Source organism: Anguilla anguilla, chromosome 11 (genome assembly GCF_013347855.1).
Source record: "Anguilla anguilla isolate fAngAng1 chromosome 11, fAngAng1.pri, whole genome shotgun sequence".
Classification (NCBI taxonomy): Eukaryota; Metazoa; Chordata; class Actinopteri; order Anguilliformes; family Anguillidae; genus Anguilla; species Anguilla anguilla.
The window spans coordinates 40,330,924-40,352,376 of record NC_049211.1 but is presented as its reverse complement, the minus strand read 5'-3'; the positions used below and the strand labels follow the sequence as shown (position 1 = coordinate 40,352,376).

The following is a 21,453-nucleotide window of genomic DNA, read 5'->3' as shown; positions in this document are numbered from 1 at the left end:
TACATTGATTTAATTATTATAGAATTGAAAACTATCTTAGATAACAAAAACATTTATGTTTCAGGCTTTTGGCTGAACACTGTCCCCTTGTTTTTACAGGCTTTTCTCCCGTGGCTACATGTGTACACAAGAAGTATGTGATCATTTGTGATGAAGACTGCTTTCGTGTGCACACGAAATGGAATGGAATCAACCAAAATAACACTTTCCTTAGAAATACAGAATGTTTCGAAATTATTCAAATCCTTCTATTTGCTCATGTGGCATGCCATCTTCAATTCAGACCACACATTTTTCATTGGGTTTGTATTGAGATGGTCATTAGACAACAGCAATCCCCGGTCGGGTAACCATTTCATGCTTAATTTAGAGGAATGCTTTCATTCATTGTGTTACTGAAAGACCAGTTTGTGGCAAGGTTCTTGGCGAATGTCTTGGTATTTGCTGATGTTCATGATACCACTGACCTCACCAGGTCACGTAGGTGCAAAACATTGTTTCTGTTACCAAGCGACTTAGCCTGACATTGTAACCATGTCACGTATCACATAACACACAGAATGGCAGGAAGTTGTTTTAATTGTATATATTGCTCTATGCAACAGATAAACTTCAGCATACTTGAGATTCACATTGTTACTGTGTCTATCATCACAAAAGTCTAATTCATGAAACATCTCACATCCATTTTATGTTTTTACATCCCTCTTTATTATTTGCATCAATTAAATGGGTGAGCACATTCAGTGACGTGCCAGGGGCTTGAGCAATTCCTTTATGTCAATAATTAGTTTAATTAAAATATAAATATATACATTTAATATAAATCCATAGTACACACATTTATCTAATGTTTCATGATATGTACTGTGTATTTTTCATATTTCATGGCTACCATCATTAACATTCTAGCCAATCAATCACGTGTGCCAGTAGATAACTCTGCCAGCTAAGATATGGTTCAATCATGGTCCACAATAAAACATAACATTTTTATCTTTTTGTCCAATAGGACAACCAGTTAAAATGTCAGGGTACTGAAAGGACTTTCTAATTTATTTTATTGAGGTTATTTAAAGGCGAGTTAGTACAGGTGTGAACATACACATTTTTCCACATCTGTTATAATGGTATGAGTTATACTGACTATTTACCAAATAAAAAGGTTCAAATTAAGCCCTTTATGAAAAGTAACAAACCAAATAGTGACTCTTTTTCCAATTAATAAAATATGAAACCTTATAACTGCAACAGTAATTATGAATTATGACGGTATGACAATACTCTGTCCTGCATTTGCTGAGATTGTATAGTGGAAGTAATGATGCAACGCTGCTAAAGCACTGCATTTGTTTCTGAAGTATAACTCATCTGCCAAGCCTCTGCCACGGTACACTGATTGGAGTCACGCTCAATGTCAGTCTTTGCTTTCAGTGCTTTAAAAAAAATCTGTGAAAAAAACATAACTCTGTTAAAGAGTAAATTCACAGAAGCATCACATATTCGTCAAAGGATAAACACTGCATAATACTGCCCAATAAATGCCAACATCATGCCCACTAAATGCCAGCATTAATTAATGTACGACTCATTTGTGAACGACACTAAAATCTGTGAAGGGTATTTGGGCAAAACACAATATTATTTTTCCTGAGTTACCTTTACGAAAACAGCTGAACAGCTGGAGCTTAAGTACTGATGACTATCATGAAGATCCATCTTAAAATAATCACTCATAAATGTATGTTTGACAAGTAACAAAAAATTAAGGAAACAAAATGAGTCTGTGTGTGCAACGGATTATTTCTTTCACAAAAATAAATGTGTCTATAGTATACCAGCATTGTATACTGCACTTAAGAGCCCTCAGAGGTAGAGGCTAAGTTCACAGACTAGTTTTCCCTGAGTAAGTAACAATGCATCTGCTATTTAAAAACAATAAGGTAAAAATAAATTAACAAAAAGTTGTTTTTTTTAATCTGGATTTTAAATCTGGAAAATTATTCATTTTCTCCCTCCTGGTCTTCCCGTGTTTCCCCCTCAGATGGGCCGGTAGCATCCGGAGAGTTCTGGAGAGGCCATCTGGTGGAGGTACTGCTCTAAGCGCTGCTGTAGGACTTGGTACAGGTCCTGGAGGCTGTCGCTCAATGGGGGGTGGTAGACGCACACCAGGGCCACTGACACCACCACCAGCAACAGCAGCAGAGCCACGCCCAGCCAGGAGCTACAGCGCCTCTGATTGGAGGAAGAGAAGAGTAAGAACAACACCCCCCCGCTGAACTGCATTTTACCTCAGATTCTTTAGACTTGCCAGATAGTCAGCTCCACGTTCGAAACATCGAAAGTCTCCTTACCTTTGAAAACCTAAATGCTCCAATGTGGCAACGGATGGTCTAGACTACAGTATAGGTCAGAAAATTCCTATAGTTAATCCTTTTAGGTGTAGAGATCACAAATATGTGATTAGAATGTTCTTAACTGAACATTCTAATACTGATGTAACACTCACTGCTGATAATTGAAAATAATGGAGTTCTAGAATTTTACTTAATATTTTGAAAAAACATAAAACCTATATAACTTACTCTACAAAGGGTTAATCAGCAGAGATGGCTAAAGGAACACAGGAGCTGAATATCCAGCGAGTAAAAGTATTGGAGTGATTGTGACCTTGGACAGAGGAACAGTAAAGGGTTGCGGTGTTGGAGAAGGTGGTGAGTTTGGATAGAGGAACAGTAAAGGGTTGCGGTGTTGGAGAAGGTGCTGACCTTGCTCCTGCGGACGTTCAACTGCCTCAGCTCCTCCCGGCACTGTGCCAGGCGGGACTGGCAGGAGTGGCACTCATGTTCCATGGCTTCAAGCTCCGCCCGCAGCTCCACACACTGTTGAGAGACACGCCCACAACACAACAACCTGTCAGTCAAAAACCCACCTTCACTTCGGGACTAGTGTTCTTCTCTTCAGTGAGGACACTTCAGGCCCTTTATTAAGAAACCAAATTTTATTTTGTATATATAATTCAGTATATTGAGTATATATAATTCAGTATATACGAGGCGTAATTTAATCGACATGACTTAAAAAAAAAGGGCTCTTGTACTTGTTAGTCATTGGCTCACTTCCATGTAATTGTAGCTCATAAGAGGAAGTGGTCAGACCTGCAATATTTATGACTATGCTTCCTTCCCATTGCATAGTATGGCTTACATCTATGACTGAGAGGCCCAATGTGAAAACTAAAAACAGCATGAAGTAAAGTAAAGGTCAACACTGGTATGTTCACAGAGGTGTTTTTCATGTGAAAGTATTTTTCATATTGTGAAATTGGTGAGTTTCGTATGGTAACAGCATGTACAGTTGGTAAAGTTTAGCAATGGATATATTATTTTCAACATAAAATTTTATGTTTCCAGACATGACATCTTAACAGTAAGATGGCTATTATTATAAATAGAATAATTATAGGATAAAATCACTTTTGATAAAAAGGTATGTACGATAGCCTTTCACACTCCCAGTAAACATGGCCCTTGCCCTCACCTCCTTCTCCTTCATCCCCAGCTTCTCCAGGGCCTCCTGGAGCTGGGCTCCATGTTGATGCAGCAGCTCCGCCGCTGGCCTCCCATCAGACACACGCAGCTGCGCGACTGAGCCCAGCGTCCCACGGTTCGAGTCTGCGTACAAGAACACACACCTATCCTGAACACGTGTGACCAGTTAGAGATGTGCCTCAGGTAGAACACACCTATCCTGAACACGTGTGGTGAGTTAGAGATGTGCCCCAGGTAGAACACACCTATCCTGAACACGTGTGACCAGTTAGAGATGTGCCCCAGGTAGAACACACCTATCCTGAACACGTGTGGTGAGTTAGAGATGTGCCCCAGGTAGAACACACCTATCCTGAACACATGTGACCAGTTAGAGATGTGCCCCAGGTAGAACACACCTATCCTGAACACATGTGACCAGTTAGAGATGTGCCCCAGGTAGAACACACCTATGCTGAACACGTGTGACCAGTTAGAGATGTGCCTCAGGTAGAACACACCTATCCTGAACACGTGTGACCAGTTAGAGATGTGCCCCAGGTAGAACACACCTATCCTGAACACGTGCGACCAGTTAGAAATGTGCCCCAGGTAGAACACACCTATCCTGAACACGTGTGACCAGTTAGAGATGTGCCTCAGGTAGAACACACCTATCCTGAACACGTGTGGTGAGTTAGAGATGTGCCCCAGGTAGAACACACCTATCCTGAACACGTGTGGTGAGTTAGAGATGTGCCCCAGGTAGAACACACCTATCCTGAACACGTGTGGTGAGTTAGAGATGTGCCTCAGGTAGAACACACCTATCCTGAACACGTGTGACCAGTTAGAGATGTGCCCCAGGTAGAACACACCTATCCTGAACACGTGTGACCAGTTAGAGATGTGCCCCAGATAGAACACACCTATCCTGAACACGTGTGGTGAGTTAGAGATGTGCCCCAGGTAGAACACACCTATCCTGAACACGTGTGGTGAGTTAGAGATGTGCCCCAGGTAGAACACACCTATCCTGAACACGTGTGACCAGGTCCGAGGTCAGATTTAAACCCGGGCCCCTCCCTACCCCAAAAATTCCAGAGACCGCACCTGACCGTGCTTCACTAGCGAAACAGCCCAGCTACACGTGCTACACATGGAACAGCTGTGAACCTTCATCAGCATGCGGTACATATGCTAATTATTATATATAGTACACCATTAAAAATATTCTATAAGTGAGTAGAGTGGTTTTCTATCAACATCATCAGTATATGTTTCCCTGCCTAGTCTCTGTATCTTATTTTCCATTTCCTTACTTTGAAAGAAGTTTCCGGTTAAACTGGGGTCCTCAAAATGCCAAAGTTTCTCTGAAATGCAGAAACCAGTTTAAATTTTAGATATCTAATGGCATGAGGGAAATACACAGCACAACATTATCATTTTTACATCTGTTATATTCATTTCAATGAACAGAAATCACATCTAATAGACATGAGTGAAACATACGATTATGAATGAAAATTTCTTTATGTACCATATATTCTCCATCAATGTTAACATTTTGTTGTTTCAACACTGTTTAGGAGGTAACAAAAACTTGTAAAAATATGTTATTTGAAGGCCAATGTGACATGTGGCATTACTGAATTGTTTGTAGTGAGCTGATAACTTAAACAAACATAGGGAAATGTAGGGACAGACATACTGTAAAGTTCTATTCTTAATCCAGCTAATTCTTTCATTTATTTTAACTGAAAACTTATAACTGACAAATAATCAAATCCTGAGTTTGGGCCAGAGTTACAGACTCCTCAGGGTCATCCACACCTACAGAACCTGGATCTGACAATTCCTTTGCACAAAATCCACTGTACAGTCCGTCAAAGAAAAGCATATTTCTGTTCACGTCCGTAGCATTTGGGCAAGGAGTAAGGAATAAGGCTAAGGTTATGAATAACTGTATGAAATGAGTACTGTACCTTATTGAACCTGTGTTTTGTTGTTGTTCAATGACATATGCACTTTTGTACGTCACTTTGGATAAAAGCGTCTGCTAAATAAGTGTAATGTAATGTAAATTAATAATGCCGTGAAGGACTGGATTGGTAATTTCTCTGTCCTAATGTAGTTTGTGTGTGAAGTGCCCTCTGGTGGGAAGGACAGGAACTGCACCTCTCATTTCCTGCAGCTGCTCAAGCTTGACCTGGTTGTCTTGTTCCAGGAAGGCGATGTGGGCGCGCAGCTCTGCACTGTCATGCTGCAGTGCCCCCAGCTGGTCCCTGAGGTCCGCCTCCTGCCCCACGGCCATCTGGAGCAGAAACACAGAAGACTCTGCCACCCCGCAATGTTCTCACAACGTCCTCGCGACATTCTCATAACATTCTGGTAACGTTCTCATAGAGGTTCCACACCCAGCAAGCGCATCATATCTATTCCAGCAAACTTGCGGCCTTGTTCCGTTAACCTTCTCACAACGTTCCGGCAACGTTGTTCTCACCTCCAGTTGGTTCTGCTGCTGCTGCAGCAGGTCAGTGCTTTGCTCCTGGTTGCTTCTCAGCAGGCCACAGCTCTCCTTCAGTTCCTCATACAGACCCTTCCACAGGACAGACTCCTTCCTCGCTTCCTGCAGCGCCACCTACAGAGGAGGACCAGCAAACATGCAGTTGTACATGCGCACTAGAGCAGAGGCCAGGAAATGCTACTAAAGCAGTTTCGTTTTCCCTGTTTTTGGCGAATTATGATTGAAGGTATCCACACTTGGGGTCAAGAGGTCAGCAACAATGAAAGGAGAGCATAATAATCTTCTGTTAAGTTATTCCTGCATTGATAGGGCAACTTCTCTCCAAATGCTTTAAAATATGCGAAACGACTGACTTTTGGTTATTTACACTTTCTCAAGGCTTCAAGTCAATAAGTCTTCAAGATGGTGAAGTTGCCGGTAGTATTGTCTATTTTGTGAATTAAACCTTTAGTAGAGAAGCTGCTGAATATTCAACTTCTTGTTTGAGATAGTTTCCCTCAGCTCCACATTCAAACTTCTAATGCACTATAAAAAATACTGGAGTACATTGCAAAAAAATTATTGTCTTAACAAGTATTTTAGTCTTGCAATTGAGACTCAAAATCTAATTTTTTTCTCTCAAGTACAAAATATCTTGTTTTAAGTTACTTTTTGCTAGACGAGTGAAATTGTCTTACCCTGTTGGCAAATCTTGAACTGAGTAAAACTGTCTCACATCACCAGCAATCTTTTTTTTTATCTTATTCAGCAAAAAAGTAATACAAGATGTTAAGTATGAATATAAAACTAAAACAGAGATTGACTTATTTTCTTATTTTTCGTTTTTTGCAGTGTCACAGTGATGTGTAGGGGTTAAGGACCCTGTAACTGAGAGGTTGCAGGTATAAATCTGAGGTGGGGCACAGTCATGTGTAGGGGTTAAGGACCCTGTAACTGAGAGGTTACAGGTATAAATCTGAGGTGGGTCACAGTCATGTGTAGGGGTTAAGGACCCTGTAACTGAGAGGTTGCAGGTATAAATCTGAGGTGGGGCACAGTCATGTGTAGGGGTTAAGGACCCTGTAACTGAGAGGTTGCAGGTATAAATCTGAGGTGGGTCACAGTCATTGCACTTAACCTGAACTTCTTCAGTAAATGCCCAGCTGTGTAAGAGGCAGGCTTGTAAAAACGTAGGCAGCGTTAGCAGCTAAATTAGTAACTGAATTTGAGTGTGAGCGGAACACGCGTGTGTACAGTGGCTCCTCCCTGACCTGCAGGCTCTCCGCCCGTTCCTCCGCCTGGTTCTTCTCCTCCGTGGCTCTCTGGAGCGCCAGCAGAGCCTTCTGCTCGTACCCCCGCCTCTGCTCCTCCATCTGCAGCACCAGCTTCTTCACTCCATCCCGGGAGAGCTTCTGCAAGAGAGGCGTCAGCTCTGCTTCAGCCGTTTTCCCTGACCCCCGACCCCCGACCCCCGACCCCAAGAGTCAGGACCTCCATTATGACATCATCAAAAGTGGACACACAATAAGCTTACAATTAGCCAGGTGCTAATCAGCATTTGTTTCTAAATTTAGTTTTCGAAATAGCCCTTGCTGTGTTATCATTTGCTGCATTTGCACGCTGAGGGCGGTGTTAGCTTCCTGGGGTTCGTGTTCTCCCCGGCGAGGGCAGACGCTCACCTGTGTGCAGATCTGCAGCTGTGACTCCAGCACCCCGATCCTGCTCTTCATCAGATCCTCATCGCAGCGAGACTGCGGAAGAAAGGGGAAATGGCTCACAGCGTTTGGCCCTTTGGACCCAGAGGAAGAGCAGGCAAATAATACTAATAATAATAATAATAATAATAACTTTATTTGTATAGCACCTTTCATACAGACTGCAGCTCAAAGTGCTAAACAGGAAAAATAAAAACAAAAGGCAAAAACAGAGAAAAGCACAGCAATCATAATCAGTTATAAGGGTTTAAAACGGTCGGTCACCACCACCACAGACACGGGTGAACACGACACCCGACGCCCTTTCTGTCTCAACTACACCTGCGACTGAACAATCCTACAGTCCCAAACACCCAGACCCGCTTGAGACGCGAACCTTTTCCATCACCCGCGACACGGCGCACAGCTACATACACTGCAATACACGAGTGCAGCCGGAGCACAGTGATCATTTCTGTAGGCACCCGTAGGCCGAGACCTCCCTGTACCTACAGCTGTTCTGCAGTGCAGGTCAGCGCCTCTGGCTCCTGGACAGGGCTGCTGTCTCTAGCCCTACGGCCGGCGATCGGTCCGCTCACACTTACCCACCGTAACCTCCGGGGGGAGAAGCGTCGGGAGACCAGAGATAACTGCTAAAAACCGCTCGCAGCGCCTTGCACACGCACGCTTCTCGCTTCCTGTGCGAGAGTCCCGCTCGCTCTCAGAGCGTCGATCTGTAGGCTCCAACAGGATGCCGAAAACCACAGGCCCCTCCCTGCTTCTGAGCATCTGTTTCTTTTTTTCACACTTCCAGACAGCTCTGCGATCTGATTGGGTGTTGCGTCCATTGAAACCTGAATTCTCGATAATCCCCCACCATCTCTCTCTCTTTCTATCTCTCTCTCTCTCTCTCTCGTTCTCTCACTACAGGAACAGAGGTAAACCACCACTTTCAAAATGACAGCTTGGTAACTGGTTACTTCTTTTGAACAATTTTAATTCCAACTAAAAATGGCCCTTTCTGTCAACAGAGACAATTTTCCACGGATTTTTATATGGCTCATTTAGACTGAACCATCTGTTTGATTAAAACAAAATGTCAAATTTTTAAATGAAAATCTTTGTTGAACTTTAACTGTAAGTTTGAATAAAAACAGTCGGCATAACTTTACTTAGCAGCAGAAAGCAGAAAAAAACATGTTTGTGATTAGCAGAGGCTAGAATGAGCCGTGGGTGTTAAAATGCTGGATGAAGGTAAGGATAAGGGCAGATTTCAGTGGTTAAACATTAGTGGTAAATGTACATCACATTATGTTGGTCTTCACTGTAACTGGCGAGTGAATCTTGTTATCTGCTTTATATGTCTGAGGTTTCCTGTAACCAAATATCCCCTGTGGTATACAGTTCTGTTTTAGTTACATAATATTAAGTTAGTTGAGCAAGTACAGGAAAATATTTCAGATTTGATTAAACAGGGGTTTGGTGTCCAGGCGGACTATGAAAGGTGTGAGACGATTGATTTCAATGGTAAAAGATGTAATTAATATCGTTCTTTCTCTCTCTGTCACACGCACACACACACACACATACGCATTCTCACCACACTGAGAGAATACAGCTCAGACTGCTGTTCACTGCTCTATAGCTCAGACTGCTGTTCACTGCTGTTCACTGCTCTACAGCTCAGACTGCTGCTCACTGCTCTACAGCTCAGACTGCTGTTCACAGCTCTACAGCTCAGACTGCTGCTCACTGCTCTATAGCTCAGACTGCTGTTCACTGCTCTACAGATCAGGGTGCTGTTCTCTGCTCTACAGCTCAGGGTGCTGTTCACTGCTGTTCACTGCTCTACAGCTCAGGGTGCTGTTCATTGCTCTACAGCTCAGACTGCTGTTCACTGCTCTACAGCTCAGGGTGCTGTTCACTGCTCCACAGCTCAGGGTGCTGGTCACTGCTCTACAGCTCAGGGTGCTGTTCACTGCTGTTCACTGCTCTACAGCTCAGGGTGCTGTTCACTGCTCTACAGCTCAGGTTGCTGTTCACTGCTGTTCACCGCTCTACAGCTCAGACTGCTGCTCACTGCTCTACAGCTCAGAGTGCTGTTCACTGCTCTACAGCTCAGGGTGCTGTTCACTGCTTTTTTCACTGCTCTACAGCTCAGGTTGCTGTTCACTGCTGTTCACTGCTCTACAGCTCAGACTGCTGCTCACTGCTCTACAGCTCAGATTGCTGTTCACTGTTATATAGCTCAGACTGTTGTGAGCTCATGAGCTGATGAGCTCAGGGAATAGCTGTCACTTTCATAACTCAGGGTCCTGTCTAACAGAGACAGAACACACCCAGTACTGCATATAAGCAGCGGTCCATGGCTGGCTGCTTCCTGCGTTAGCCTTGAGCGGCAGCCCACGCTAACGGCTGTCACTGCAGAACCGCATCTCCGTGACAGAGCGTGGGAGACCACGCTTTTACAGGTTCCATTGTTCCCGTGGCAACTGACACACTGATTATGATACTGTGTGGCTTGCACGTAAACAGCTTCACAATGAAATTAGATATTAACACCGCTGCCCAAACTTAATTTTAAATGAACAGGACTTGTCTGCACCAAATGCAATGCATTTAGGCCCTAGGTAATGCACTTAATAATTACAGCTATTGGTATAGGTGGTTTCTGGCTATTTAATGTTGAACTGCTCACTCTACACATTGGAGGCAATTGTAGTTAGGAGACACGTGACAGTTGCTAGGCAGTACGGTGCTCATGTTAACTTTCTCAGAATTGTAGCAAGGATGCATGATGTTGTGGTCATTAACAATGTTGTAGCAGTGCTATATGCTTTTTTTTTTTTTAAACAACCGACACCACAACTTTTCAGCAATGTTAAATGAAAGTCCAGATCACATGTACATTCTTTCCCCAAAGGAAAACATTTTAAAGATGTGCTTGCAACCAAAGTCTAAAAAAAAATACTTCTAAAAGTGGATTTTGGCTGGTGGTTAGTTATCAGCTATATACCGATGAGGGAAAATGAGTCAGCAGTATTCAGCTGAGATGAACTGTGCGTACGGCATATGCTGATGGCATAACTTCCTGGATCCAGGGTGGGAGGAGCTTACCGTCCACAGCTTGTCTGAAGACTGCAGCAGTGAGGAGGCGTGGTGTTGGAGGAGAGCCAGCTTCTGTTTCAGACACTCCTCCCTACGGAGGGCCTCCTACAGGGGAGGCGCAGCACATACAGGACTCGTAAATACACCTACAAACACACCCACCCTGACCAACCTGCACCTATAACCACACCCACCCTGACCAACCTGCACCTATAACCACACCCAGCCCATACAACATGAACCAGAACACACTTGTCTGGGGTCTACACTTAGCACAGAGATCAGTGGACAGACTCCACACACTGATGAGTAATTAATTTGTCTCAAAGGAACACATTGCAGCTCTTCTCTTTTGTTCATTCCAAAGTTCTAATCCAAATATTCTTGATTCCTTTATTAGTGATAGTTCGGACACAGTGAAATCACACTCCATGATAGCTTCACAGTACTTTAGTGATTCATCAGTCAACACAGTTATGTACACTTAGTACATAAGTGGAAATGATCACACAGTCAGATTTACAATACATTTGTGGGGAAACATGCACAAAAATCTATGATTTTCTTCTCAATTGCGAAGTAATATGTTGCAGTCTCAGTAAAATTCTCCTTAGCAAATGATAATACAATTAGTACAATGACAAGTTTTTGTCAACATAGACAGTGAATGTGGAGCAAATTAACATTTGTATCCAAACTGTAAAATTCTTACCTTTGACCTCTTGGCAATTACAAATCAAAGGTGCCATCCACTATTCCTGACCTCTGACTTATGACCCTATGACTCACTGAATGACTAACTGTGCCATTACTGTCCAATATTGACAAACAATATCCTCAGCATCCATAGACAGTTTAGTCTGAGATTCAGGCTGCAAAAATTCTAATTCGATGACGCACATACCTGTAGGTAGTCAGCCAGTTTTTGAAGATCCTGAATTGAGAGAGAGACACAGCAGTGAGACAGAGAGAAAGAGAGAGAGAGCAGAGAGACAGAGAGGGGGAGAGAGTGTCATCTATGCACCGGTCTGTCCATCAGTATGTTCTCAGACCCCATCGACACACAGCAGGAAGGGGTCTGGAAATTTCTCTGTCTCTTAGATCCCTGCAAGTGTGTTACAGCAAAGTGTTCTGCTTCACCACCAAGGGCACAACTCATTATTGGACATAAATCTAGCAGAAACTAATTTCAGTTTCTGCTGACGCTCCCTTAAAGTTGAATTTAAGGGCCAAGAACTGGCAACAGAGTGTGTAATACTATTCAGCTCCCTATGAGGAAGGATTCAAATACAACGGTAAAGTTTATCCATCTGTAGCAGAAAAAAAATTACCAAGGGAAACACTCATTTACATGCAGCTTTATGTTGCACAGTACATTCCATATTTTCTCTGCTTAAGACAGATTATTATGCAAACTCAATATAAAAGAATAAATTGGACATTTTTGATAAATGAATGACTCATAATTAGACGAAAGATGTAGATAAGGGGATGCTTACCGATTCCTTAAGCGTTATAAGACCCGACCTGTAAGACAAATGTAGCACGTTTCACAGTGGGAAGAAAAATCAAGAGAACTCTTGGTAGCAGTACTAAATTAAACAATCCTTATACCCCTGAGGGAACAGTGTCTCTTATATTAGTTGCATATTTATTTCCATAGACTACTCCTGATATACATGCTAATATGGTAAATCACAGTGTAACTTGAAATTTTTGGCACTAAACAAGAACCTGTTCATTCCAAACCAAGCTTTTTAAATATCTACTGCACAGCAAACGTTGGATTTGAGTGTGCATGTTGGACTACAGCCTTAAACATAGTATAATAAGGCCTATCTAACGCAAAATAAAAGCTCATGGTTTCTTCAGTCAAGATGTAGTTTGAACAGAACTCAGCTGGCCCTGACTGTGGTGAAAAGCTCATTACAGTTGTCGGCAGTTTAACCCTTTGAAGAGTAGGATTTTTGGAATGTTCTTCTAGAATTCAAAGTCAATGTTCTAGAACTCCACTGCTTTCAGTTACCAGCAGTGATTGTTACATCAGCATCGGAATGTTCAGTTAAGAACATTCTAATCTCACATATGTGACCTCACACCTTGATGGGTTAATGAAGCAGACTTACTGGGTTTGTGCACTTGTGTCTTGTGTGTGCCGACTGCTGGACGTCTGGACTCCTGACACAGAACAGAACAATCAAAGACCATCTTGTAAACACACGTGGACTTGCTCACAGTTTTTACTCTGAATAAGAGCAAACCCGCCTTCCATTGCATGATACCATACATTATATATCCACATTTCGCTCTCCAGCGGCCCTCCACCGGGACACCAAACCCACAGCCATGAACTTACAAGCCCACCTTCCTAACCATTATGCTAGACCGAAACTCATGCTCAGAAAACGTTTAATACATTTTGTAGTGCTAATTACACATGGCGTATCACGTGTTGGCACTAATTATGGGTTATTAAACATTGCAATGGCACTGAAATGGAATTTTACGCTAAAATATGAGCAGGAACATGTGAATGCCGATTGAGCAGATGATTTTTGGCTCTCTCTTATTACCTCACTCCCGTCCTTCATTTTGCTGATCTGATGGGACTGCGTATTGACTAGGTGAGGTTTCTGAAATATTGTTTTTACATATCCAATGTCCTGAGGATGAGGATGTGGTTTCACACTTCCAGAGACAGGCTCTGTGTTCCCTTATTTTAAAATTTAAGAGAATTCTTACTTTTAAATTAATTTGAGAAACTATTACAGGAGACAAATTTCATAAACATTAAAGGACGGAAAAATACACCCATCACTACTGTAACTCAGCAAGCAAAAACACCAATTCTGTACCACCCCAGAGAAATTTGACTCCTTAATGCTGTTCTTCATTTCAGTCAAGAACATAATTAATTAATTAAAGTATTTCCTCACCATTATTATTACCATTCACAGATAGCTACTCACAGTGGGTGTTTTCCTACCTCTATCTCTCTTCTGTAGGTCCACGGTCTCCAGCAGCAGAGGGAAGGTGAGTGGGGTGGGGTTACTGGACAGTGGGGCGGGGTTAGGAGCTTGCTGTCTTCCAGTCCACTTCTCACTCCTTTGGGATGCAACTGGAGTCACCCACTGAGGTAGGGTCCATAAAAAAGCAAAAGCAATGAAAATTGGCCTTTTGTGTGACATGAGCGCCATGCAGGGAGATCAAATATTGGATATACAATGTAATGGGGGAAAAAAACTTTAAAACCAATAGATGAGAAGTAAACTAGGGATTAATAAATACTGATTGACCATAATAAAACTTTAAAAGACAATTCTTTATAATACAGGTTGTAGCTTATGTTATCTCATCATTTTAGTTGGGTCATTTAAAAAATGCTGTTTGGTGTTTATTTCGTTGTGCAGATGACTGAATTTTGGGGTTATTCATATTTTTCATTGTAGACTAGCATATTGGCAGAAAATGTAGGCTACGGGTATAGTCGAAGGTTTTTGGGCCAAGTGTAGGCCTAGTATATTAATGATGAAGGTGTAGAAGTACCGTGCTGGTCTGTTCAACGGAACGGACGTCAGGCCAGAAGATTCCCAGGTCTTGTGCCGTTACAATGGAGCGTCTGTTTAACGGAGGTGGCCGGTGCAGGTGTGTCCGCAGCGATACTTTGGGCTCCGTGCTTTTCACCCCCTCGGATACTAGCGGAGTCTCCGTGTCATCAATTTTACGCCTCTTTAGAAACTCCAGGTGTCTTTTCTTCTGCAGTTCAGTCTTTTGCCTCTCTGCCTCGTTCTGTCGCCCAGGGCTACGGCAATAGGTCGAGTTGTTGCGATTTCTGAGGCACTCGTGCTTGGCCACGCGTTGATCTACCTTCTGGTCGTAATCAGCTGCTAGTAGCTGTCGCCTTCTGGTGGCACTGATGGTTGCCATTCGTGATCACAGGCGCGATCTGGAGATTTTGCTTTCATACAGAAGTGAGCTTCTTTAAAAATTGTTCCTGAAATTGAGAATATATACATTTAAAACAATAACATGCGCACAAAAATAGGTTTTGATTATTAAAATACAGCTACCTTTAATTTCATGATAACGACATTTAGCCAAGCCATTAACAAGACACTAGTCTATCGATAGAGCAACTTGGAAGTTCAAGTAACTGAGTTTGAACGTTTGCGATTCAAACATTTCACGATTTTCTCTACACGACGACAATTGGTCTGGCTTTGGTGAAAGCCCAGTAGGCCTACTAGCCATAGAATAGGGGAGAGCGGGGCAATCTAACACAGGGTGAAATGTATGGTAACACGAACTTTTTAGGTAGATGCATTAACTTTAAACGACGTATTTCAGGTTAAACTCGCAGAATTATCATCTCTTTGGCTCCAACGAACGGCGGGAGAGTTGAATAAACATTTCGGGAGGTATTGCCAAAGTCTGTTTTGGCTAGACTACGCAAGTGAATTTTTCGCTAAGTGTTTTTCGGCTACTCTACTGTGTGTGTAACGTCAAGGAATCCAAATGTAATCGTAAAGTAAACAGTTACCAACATCGCATAGTTTTTAGCATAGGCTACTAGCGTGCTGGTATTGTTATCCCGCCAAAAACTGCAGACACGCCCACTGCGCGGTTAAACCGAACGGGGTTGTGAGCCTGTTGCCAGTAGACTACGAGGTAACCAATTGATTGGATTTGTTCAACTCAGATTTTATCTTCGTATATTTATATAACTTATATAACTTTAACTTTAGGCAACGTGGTGACGTGATATGGACTAATACAGCTGTTTAGATCGAACAGACATTGGACTGGAACCGAAGAATAATGTACAGTCTTGTGATAGATTGTCACCGATACAGGTAGGCCACGAAAAACATAAATGTCTGTTTATTAAGTCAAAAAATAAATTAAAGACTGTTTGTGTCATACAGTATGAAATTGTATTGAATTACCTTGCTTTGTGTTAACTTTTTGAGAACTTTTGCCAAATGACTGGTCAATTAAAACTTGATTTGTGCAAGGTTTGGTGTAAAGAAAAAAAACTGTAGTCAATAAGATGAGGCCCAAATTTGACTGTAAAGGTGAAACCCAACAACAGGAAAACGTACCCTCAATTGTGAAGATTAAAACAGTACTAATCTACTTTGGTTTGAAATCTGAGAAGAAGGATTTGAACACACACATCCAGAAGAAACTGGGAGCTGAACACAGCACCGTAGACCAGCCTGACAGCATGGCAAAAGCTGCGTTGATAAAGAGATCATAGACTTCTTGTCAAATTATAGCCAATTGAAAACTTGACGTGCAACTTTTGCTGTTAAATTATGCTATTTGTGCCAAATGTAGGCAACAACACATACCTTCAGTTTTAAATGGGAAAACAGTTTTGGCTGTATGTGGAAAATTTAGCCAACAATATGAATCCCTTCTTTGATGTAACAGTGAAAGCCAACAGGAAACCCACCTTTGATTATAAAGACGAAAGGCTGTATTTGGCCAACATCATGAAAACCCACCACAGATTGTTAGCAAAATTACAGGTCATTGGAAACTTGCCACTGTGCAGAATTTGGCATTAAAAAACCACTTGTAGGCTATTTTCCAAATATACCCAACAACATGAAGCCCACATTTGATTGTAAAGGTGAAAGCTAACAAGCCAAGCCAAAACCTCCTGTACCTTTGACTGTAAAAGTGAAAACAGTTTTGGCTCAATGTGGTAAATGTAGCTAACAATAGAAAACCCACCATTGATTGCTATGTTGAGATAATAGCCAAGAATATGAAGCCCACTGTCGAATATGACCATGAAAGCAGAACATGAAGTGCACCTTCTTGGTTTGCCTGGGACCTGAATGCAGCACCTTAGACCGCTCGGCCATCCTGAAAATGCCTCTAAGCTAGCATACGTAGGTAGATCAGTCACCCTTATCTTAATTACAGGTCTCTGAAAACTCGACATGTGCAACATTTGGCATTACAAAACCACTTGTTGGCTATATGTTCTGAGTATTTCCAACAACATGAAGCCCGTCTTGGCTCATAAAGTTGAAAGTCAACAGGAATCCTACTGTGCCTTCAGTTGTAAAAGTGAGAACAGTTTTGGCTCTATCAAACCTGGCTTCATCAAACCTTACTTCAACATAAAGGCAAAAGCTGAATTCAGTTGCGACAGCAGGTGAAAACATGAAACCCACCATTGATTGCGAGATGTGGAGATTATAGCCAAGAACATTGTAGTGTGGTTTTACAGAAGTGTGTCCCTTATTAGAACCCCAAAGGAAAACAGATTGTACTGAGCTGACCGGGAGTTGGTAGGGTTTGTTAAAAAGTGGGATGGCAGTTACTAAACATTGGTATTGGTGTCTTTGATGGTGTACAGTGGGCACGGACTAAAGATCTTGGAAAACCATTCAAAAGTTAACAGGTCAACACCCAGCTGTACGGCTAATAGTACAGGCATTATACAACATGACCCCGCACAAATTGCAACAGAAACTCTTTCAACTGTTCTAGTCTCATAAATATGTAATTTATGACATATCAAAAGTCCTAAGAAATCCAAGTGGTGGAAAATATTGAAAAATACTGAAATCGGTGATGCCACAATTTCCCATTGCCGCCCATGTTAAAAAATTGATTTATGCATGTCTTCCTGTCTGATGTCCACACAAAGAGTTCAGTACTGTCCACAATCAACCAGAAACTGAAATTGTACAGAAATTGTAGTTTTTGTATTATTACCCCAAGCTTCCATAAGTGGGTCAAAAATGACCCGCATGCATTTCCTATGGAATCTCATAGGAACCTTTGATTCTTATCAACAGTAACTGTCAGGTATAAATTTACTGTGGACAACACATCCAATATCAGTAGTGTCACCACTCAGGAAGATCATTCCACACAGCAAGATTATCTTATTTTTTCTTAATTAATTTTTTACATCAGAACACTGGCGAGCAGAACAAGGACATGACAGATGCAAGACAAGCACGTGACGTGAAGGACACACTGGATGGCTGGAAAAGAAAGGAGTAAAAGCAAGGTGTGGAGTTATTTTGATTTCACACACTTAAAGATGGTGTTGATATATATATTTAATTTAATATCATCTTTTACATTTTTTTATCTAGAAAGTTCTTTGTGTGTTTATTTTTATTTTTATTTGTTTGCTTATAAGTTAAATGTTCTTAAATATAGAAACTTCAATAAATTATAAGTTTTTCAGATTGATTTGAAAATGTTGCAGTTTTTGACAAAATATCGGTCAAAACATCGGTAACCGGTGGGCTAGGACTCTCCAAAATCGGGATCGGCATCGGACCTAAAAATCTGGCATCGGTCGGGCTCTAATTTTAAGTGATATGTAAATAATTTTGTTTTAAATTTATGTTAATCAATGGCAACATGTATATGGATTAGTGCCAATTTATGTTGCAAGTATACTAATATAGTGATGTTCCTTTAAAATATTATTTTAGGAAGCAAAAAAGTGGTACCAGGGTATGGTTAAGAAACACCTTTGAAAAATACTTTCCACTACTTGGATCTCTTAGGACTTTTTTATGTTATAGAGGAGACTTTTATGAGTAATAAACATTTGTCAGATTTTCTGTTGCAATTTGTGCAAGGTTCACCCCTTTTTTCTCACAAAATGCCTGTACTATAAGGTTAACCTGGTTTGATGGGCTTACAGATATTGGACAAGCAGGATCAATAATGTTACTCGTTTGTTATGATTGTGTCTTTATTTGATGATTTGGGGTTTTCCTTTGATCCTTGGGTATAAAGGGGGAAAAGTGGAATGGTTCAGACAGACTTGTCAACACTGCCTCCTGCACGCCATTTGCATATAGCCTTTCCACTACACACAGTTTTTTTTTATTGTGCACCATTATTATATTGCCATTATTAATCACACTGTACAATAAACTGCATTCATTTTAACCTGGCATTCCTCTTTGACTCTTACCGCTGCACACCTAGCAGTTTTAAGGTCCTAACATACACATAGAACTCAGGGTATCTGCAACCCGTAGTCACTCGCCTATACACTAGTGTATCCAAGCAAGATAGATCGCAGTCTGTATAGAGCCACATTACTACTGGATAATTTGCAGTCTCCCTCTATGTATAACTGCAAGCACAGAGGAAAGGTTTGAACGTTATTTTGGAGTCAGATAACCGAGAGATCAGTAAGTGAATCCTGTTCCAGTGGCAGGGGGTAATTCTACCCGTGTTCCTTCACCAGTTAGATACTTCCACTGTTTAGTGTGTTACAACATGAAGCCCACTGTGAAAATTGTCAGAAGTGGGATTTTAACCCACGCCTCCAGAGGAGACTGCGACCTGAACGCAGCGCCTTAGACCGCTCGGCCATCCTGACAGCACAACAAATTTTCTGTATGTAGCTCGGAAAATTTTAGGCAGCCGGTCAAGTTTAGCAGAATTACAAGTCACTGGAAACTCTACAAGTGCAAAGCTGGCATTAAAACACCACTCGAAGGCTATATATTTTCAGAATATTGCCAACAACATGAAGCCCACATTGAATTGTAAAGGAGAAAGCCAACAGGAAAACTACTGTATCTTCGATTGTAAAAATGTACCACAGAGTTTTGGCTCTGTGGTAAATATAGCAAATAACAAGCAAGCCCATATGATTGTCATATGTTCCGATTATAACTAAGAAATCCCAAATCTGCGACTGTAGAACAACAGGAAGTATATATTCAGAGTTTGAAAACTGTCAGAAGTGGGATTCGAACCCACGCCTCCAGAGGAGACTGCGACCTGAACGCAGCGCCTTAGACCGCTCGGCCATCCTGACAACATGTCAAGTCTTGTGTACATAGGGAGATTAGAGAATTTTGACATGGCATGTACACAAAATGAAAAGCCAAAACATGGCAAAATGAGTAGTGGCAATAAGTGTCAATAATCATGTGAAAAATTTAGCATTTTAGTGAGTCAAGATGAAATTAAAAGCATATTGAACATGCAAATATAAAAGCTGAATCGACTACTTTTTATTGGCCCACTCTAGGAATCCTCTACAGCCCACCATCCATTGCCCACGGGGTAAGCCTGGTTTATATGGAATTGTGGATCAGTTTTTTCCATGTTAGTTACAGCTTTCCAATTACAAAATTTGGAAAGAAAGTAAAATATTTACAATTGTCTGTCCTACGTCAAGTAAAATCATATTATCTGTCTGATAGAGAAATAAATATCTTATTTTTGCTATATTTCTAAAATCACCTTAGAAATATATCACAAATAAGATATTTTTTTGTAAAATGAGCTTGGTTCAGTTTAACATGTGACTCCAGATTCATTTCAGAGTCAAGAACTGACCCTAGATTTGTACACCTCAGGTTTCAGGCTCGGGCATGGCATCATGGGTCGTCATAGACTTTAATAAGATCCCAATTCATTCACCCGTTCCCCCAACCCAGGATTCTAGGAATTGCATTTGACACCCCTGTTGTAAATTTACCACACATCTACGAGGTATATGTCTTCGTATCGGCGCTACTCATATCCTGTTAAACACAGCAGACAAGCAGGCTCTTACGCCGCTACAGGCAACTCCCCTTACCGTAGAAGGGAATGGAGACTCGTCCCCCAAAAATGGGGGATGCCTTGTCCTGCACTCAGTGAAAAAGGTGACCCTGCCATCAGGACATCTTATAGCCAGTTCAAGAATTAGTTACTATAAATTTTAGGATTCAAGAATTGGTTGTTTTTTGTTGTGTGTTTAATACTTATATTCTGCACAGAGCAGTCTTAAGATAATGTGTGTTTCATTGTAATGTTTAGAAGTGTAAAATGCTAAGTAGGCCCACAAGTGTTCAAACTCAAATGGCACAACACTAGCAGTTTAAATTGTTTAAATAAGCAACTCTTATCTGAAAAAACTAGAAAAATTCAAACGAATCATTCAAACATCCTACCGTCTGACTTAGTAGCAAAAAGCCAAACATCTTGTATCTTTTTTGCAAAATGAAAGTTACCTTCTCTCAGACTGGGTTCACTGCTGTCTTCGGCCTTTGTGGGTAAACAGACTGTGAAAATTAGACGGTGAAAAAATATCCATAGAGCATGCCCGGCTTTGTCGTTAATTGGCGGGTTCTGTTAAAACTGTAGCTTCAACGGCAGCCTCTACACTCCTTGCTGCGTCTACAGGAAATGGAAGAAACCACACTATTTATGTGTGTGTGTGTATGTTCCTCTATCTCAGCTACCACCCTGCTTGCAAACTGTGTCACACACAGATGGACACTCAGATTAGAAGCAGCCTCTTCCCTGGCACTACTACGCTAGTCTTTGGAGATGTGCAGTGAAGGAATATGGGCATTTGTTTTTGTGTCTTCAACAAGGTGGTGATTCAAACGAAAAAGAGGCAGCTGACGGCAGTCATACATGAGCCTGATTCCTCTGTAGGCTACTCTAACAGACACAAGGCGTTTACATATTGAGCTCCCTTAAAGCTGTGTGACAAGCAGACATGTATAAAGTATTTTAACCGATCTGTACATTTCTTACTCCGTTTTTATCAGTAGTGTAGTTATGACTTATAGGAGCATAATAGTGGTTTCCTAATTTCTTACATGGCAAT

At 41.5% G+C, this 21,453-nt stretch overlaps 1 protein-coding gene and 2 non-coding genes across 5 annotated transcripts; all 3 read right to left on the bottom strand.

Annotated features, from left to right (window-relative positions):
* Window positions 1-571: 571 nt before the first annotated feature.
* On the bottom strand, window positions 572-21,035 carry LOC118207619 (TRAF3-interacting JNK-activating modulator). Of its 3 annotated transcripts, XM_035381386.1 has the most exons (16): window positions 20,849-21,035; window positions 17,776-17,851; window positions 14,385-14,832; window positions 13,825-13,969; window positions 12,965-13,016; window positions 12,338-12,365; window positions 11,743-11,772; window positions 10,848-10,943; window positions 7,716-7,787; window positions 7,308-7,448; window positions 6,034-6,171; window positions 5,709-5,844; window positions 4,853-4,903; window positions 3,541-3,674; window positions 2,769-2,882; window positions 572-2,235 (listed from the first exon to the last, which is right to left on the bottom strand). In XM_035381386.1, exons 3-16 carry the CDS (start codon window positions 14,763-14,765, stop codon window positions 2,041-2,043), a joined length of 1,713 nt encoding a protein of 570 aa, XP_035237277.1. In that variant the 5' UTR covers window positions 14,766-14,832; window positions 17,776-17,851; window positions 20,849-21,035; the 3' UTR covers window positions 572-2,040. The 3 variants fall into 3 exon arrangements, with proteins under 3 accessions (XP_035237277.1, XP_035237279.1, XP_035237278.1); XM_035381388.1 differs by lacking the exon at window positions 4,853-4,903; XM_035381387.1 differs by lacking the exon at window positions 17,776-17,851.
* On the bottom strand, window positions 19,136-19,218 carry trnal-cag. The gene has a single exon. It is a non-coding gene; the product is annotated as a tRNA-Leu (tRNA).
* Window positions 19,580-19,662, bottom strand: trnal-cag. The gene has a single exon. It is a non-coding gene; the product is annotated as a tRNA-Leu (tRNA).
* Window positions 21,036-21,453: the final 418 nt, after the last annotated feature.

What these genes read in the sequence shown, in the direction of transcription:
- LOC118207619 (XM_035381386.1), bottom strand. Translation starts at nt 14,765, where the DNA reads ATGGCAACCATCAGTGCCACCAGAAGGCGACAGCTACTAGCAGCTGAT. An exon ending in AACTGGCTGACTACCTACAG is followed by an intron (nt 10,944 to 11,742) that starts GTATGTGCGTCA and finishes CCTCCCCTGTAG; the next exon opens with GAGGCCCTCCGTAGGGAGGA. An exon ending in AACCGGAAACTTCTTTCAAA is followed by an intron (nt 3,675 to 4,852) that starts GTAAGGAAATGG and finishes TCTTGTACGCAG; the next exon opens with ACTCGAACCGTGGGACGCTG.